General features: G+C 48.3%; 1 protein-coding gene across 1 annotated transcript; it reads left to right on the forward strand.

Annotated features, from left to right (window-relative positions):
* The first annotated feature begins 797 nt into the window (after positions 1 to 797).
* LOC109148675 lies at positions 798 to 2,932 on the forward strand. Its single transcript, XM_019296411.1, has 2 exons — positions 798 to 1,581; positions 2,730 to 2,932. The coding sequence occupies exons 1-2, from the start codon at positions 798 to 800 to the stop codon at positions 2,930 to 2,932; spliced, it is 987 nt and encodes a 328-aa protein (XP_019151956.1).
* Positions 2,933 to 3,936: the final 1,004 nt, after the last annotated feature.

Here is a 3,936-nt window from a genome sequence, read left to right on the forward strand (position 1 = left end):
GTTTTAGTGTGGGGGAATTTGATAGGCATATTTTACACTCATATTTTAGGTACATCTTTATAATAATTTTGCATTAGTTATTTAATATTATCTAATAATTAGTTCTTTTTATATATAACATATAATATATAATACATAATATATAATATATAATATATAATATATAATATATAATATTTAATATATATAATATTTAATATATAATGTTAGTATTATTGATATTATTATTGTTTAGCATATGTTTTTATTATATGGTATTAGGTGTAGTTGACTTGGTGTGGCCTAGTTAATAGGAGTAGTTTCAGTTTAGTTACAGATATACTTTGTATCACAATTCTATCGTAACTGAATCAATTGAATTCTCTAATCTGGTATCAGAGCGGTATCGGTTCTCTCCCCTCTCTGCAAATTATTCCCCCTCTCACCCGTAACCTCCACCGGCCATATTCTCCTCCACTTCTGACCGCGCCATGTCGTCAAGCTCGTCCGACCGCACTGCCTCCGCCACCGCCAGTCCATCTCCGGCCGGCGGGAATGCGTTGTCCGGAGCTCACCACTTTGTGAGCATGAAGCTGACACACCGCAACTTTCTGTTTTGGCGCACACAAGTGATCCCATTCCTTCGTGGCCAAGAGCTCTTAGGGTACGTCGACGGAAGCCTACCGTGTCCTCCGGCCACAATCACCGTTCCGTCGGCCGACGCTGCCTCCGGCGCGACTGCTTCCGTGATCCCCAACCCGGCGTTCAAGGCGTGGGAGAAGTAGGACCAGTCCATTGTATCCCTCTTGGTCTCCTCCATGGCGGATGAAGTCCTCCATCTCGCCGTCGGGAAGGAAACCTCCGCCGCTGTCTGGACCGCTATCACCACGGCGCTTGGTTCCTCGAGTCAGGCGCGCTGCCTCAGCTTGTTGGGGCAGTTCCAGGTGTTACGGCAAGGTCACTCCTCCACCGCCGAGTATCTCGGTCGCGCACAGCTGCTCGTGGAAGCTCTAGCCCAGGCCGGCCGGCCGTTATCTCTAACTGAGCAGAATCTCTATGTTTTCAGGGGTTTGAGGCCGGAGCTTAAGGCCATGGCGGTTTCCCTCATCGCTTCGGGCTCTCCAGTCACGTTGGCACATCTCTTCGATCATCTCCAAGCCCACGAGTTCATACTCGTGGACGATTACCCTGCAGCGAACGAGACCGGCAACCTTACGGCCATGTACGCCAGTTCCGGGCGTGGGCAGCAATCCGGCGGTGGTGGCAGGCAGCCGCATAATCCGCAAGGCAGAGGTGGACGTGGCAACCGTGGCGGGCAAAACCGTGGCGGGCGTGGTGGTCGTGGCGCACCTCGTTGTCAGATTTGCAGATCACACGGCCACACAGCAGTATACTGCTTCAAGCGATACAATACGCAGCCACTTGCGCAGGCCCACGTTGCGCTCTCCGGCGACGCTCCGTCACTACCGTCCACAGCCGCACCGTCCGAGGCGTGGTATCCAGAAATGGGAGCGACTGCCCATGCGACTCCGGATGCCGGGATGATGAGTCACTCGGACGAGTACACCGGTTCAGACATCTTGCGTGTTGGTAATGGCGCAGGTTTGGTGATCTCGCGAGTCGGTCATGCATCTCTACCGTCCAGTTCAAAATCCTTGTCATTGTCTAATATTTTACATGTTCCGTCATTGTCTGTTCCGTTGCTTTCCGTAAAAAAATTCACATCTGAAAATAATGTATTCGTTGAATTTCACTCTAATTGTTTTTTTGTGAAGGATTCAACAACCAGGGAAATTCTACTTAAGGGTCCCACCGTTGGCGGGCTATACAAACTCCCGGTCTCCCGGTGTCATCTAGCGTTCGTCAGTTCCCGGGCCACTCCCACGGTGTGGCACCGCAGGCTTGGTCACCCACATAAATAGCTTCTACATAAAGTTCTACCGAAATGCTCGGTCATTCCAAATAAAACCGAAGTCGTGGAGTCATGTGTTGCGTGTCATCTGGGCAAATCCACAAGATTTAAATTAGATAAAGTTCCCAATATTAGTAAAAATGTACTCGATCTAGTATATACAGATATATGGGGACCTTCTCCTGTAATGTCTACAAATGGTTTCCGTTATTTTGTACTTTTTGTAGACGACTTTTCACGCTTCTGCTGGTTTTATCCATTAAGGATGAAATCAGACATTTATAAAATTTTTGATTTGTTTCGTGTCATGGTAGAGCGACAGTTCTCGCGCTCTATCAAGTCTGTCCAATCCGATTTAGGGGGTGAGTATCGGAAGTTACACACAACTTTCCAAACTCTTGGTATAAACCATCGCCAGTCATGTGCTTATACCCATGAACAAAACGGGCGGGTAGAACGCAAAAACAGGCACATAGTTGAAATTGGTCTTGCCTTAATGGCACAAGGCAAAGTCCCCCACCATTATTGGGACTATGCTTTTGAAACGGCGTCTTGCTTAATTAATTACTTACCCTCATCAGCTATAAACTTTGAGATTCCATACACCCGTCTATTCCAAATATCACCACCATACACTTTCCTCCGTGTCTTTGGGTGCCGATGTTTTCCGTATCTACGCCCATACAACAGGCACAAAATTGAATACCGGTCCACCCCATGTGTCTTCCTAGGTTACCCACCTACCTTTAGGGGTTATAGATGCATTCATTTGGCAAGTGGGAAAACTTATATCTGCCGTCATGTCCGATTTGACGAGACTGTGTTTCTGTTTCTACAGGACATATATCTGCTGAGACGTCTCTCCCAGCTCTGCCTTGGGCTTCGGGTCCTGTAGTCTCAACTACTACCCCACCAGTGGCACCTAGTGAGGTCCCACGTCATATTGAGCCAGAACCCGTGCCGTTGGCACAAGAGCCACCTGCACTGGCTATCACTCATACAGCACCGGCCAAGACCCGCAGAAAAAGGGTTGTGCCGTAGAGTCGGGACCACGTCATGCGCTTGCGTCATCAGACCAAAGGCTCGGACGAACAGTTTCACGCCTTAACGGCCACCACAGACCCAACGTGTTATTCTCAAGCCGTGGGTCACCCACACTGGCGTGAGGCAATGGATCAGGAGTTCAATGCGCTACTCCATAATCATACTTGGCGCCTTGTGGCTCCGGAATCTCACATGAACATTATTGGATGTAAGTGGGTGTTTCGCACCAAACGTAAGTCAGATGGAACAGTGGAGCGCTATAAAGCGCATCTTGTTGCCAAGGGGTTTAATCAGGTGGCCGGCGAAGACTTCTTCGACACCTTCAGCCCGGTGGTTAAACCCACCACTGTGCGTATGTTATTTGCTCTTGCGGTGTCCAATCAGTGGACATTACGCCAGCTTGACGTTCATAATGCTTTCTTGAACGGGCATCTGGCAGAGACCGTCTACATGAAGCAACCTCCGGGGTATGAGGATCCTACCAACCCTGGACATGTGTGTCTTCTTCAGCGGTCTCTATATGGCTTGAAACAGGCCCCACGTGCCTGGTTTAAGCGCCTTCACGATTTTCTATTATCTGCAGGTTTTCAATCCTCCAAAATAGATGTCTCCTTATTTTATTACACGACTGGGGATTCCCGGGTTTTCTTACTCATCTACGTTGACGACATTATTATGATGGGAAATGATGCTAATCTGATCGCCTCTCTCCTAAAGCGTCTTGCAACGGCTTTCAAAATTCGAGATCTAGGCATTCCTCATTTTTTCTTGGGTATTGAAACAATTTCAGACGGTGATTGCATCATTCTTTCGCAACGACGCTATATGACTGATCTCTTGGGCCGAGCTGGGATGGTTGACTGTAAACCGCTTGCCACGCCAGCAGCTATTACCAAGTCAGTTACTCCGTCCGATGAGCCGTTTGATAATCCGACCCAGTACAGACGTGTGGTTGGGGCTCTTCAGTATCTCACCATCACTCGACCAGATCTTGCAAACTC

Source organism: Ipomoea nil, unplaced genomic scaffold, assembly GCF_001879475.1.
Source record: "Ipomoea nil cultivar Tokyo-kokei standard unplaced genomic scaffold, Asagao_1.1 scaffold2144, whole genome shotgun sequence".
NCBI lineage: Eukaryota > Viridiplantae > Streptophyta > Magnoliopsida > Solanales > Convolvulaceae > Ipomoea > Ipomoea nil.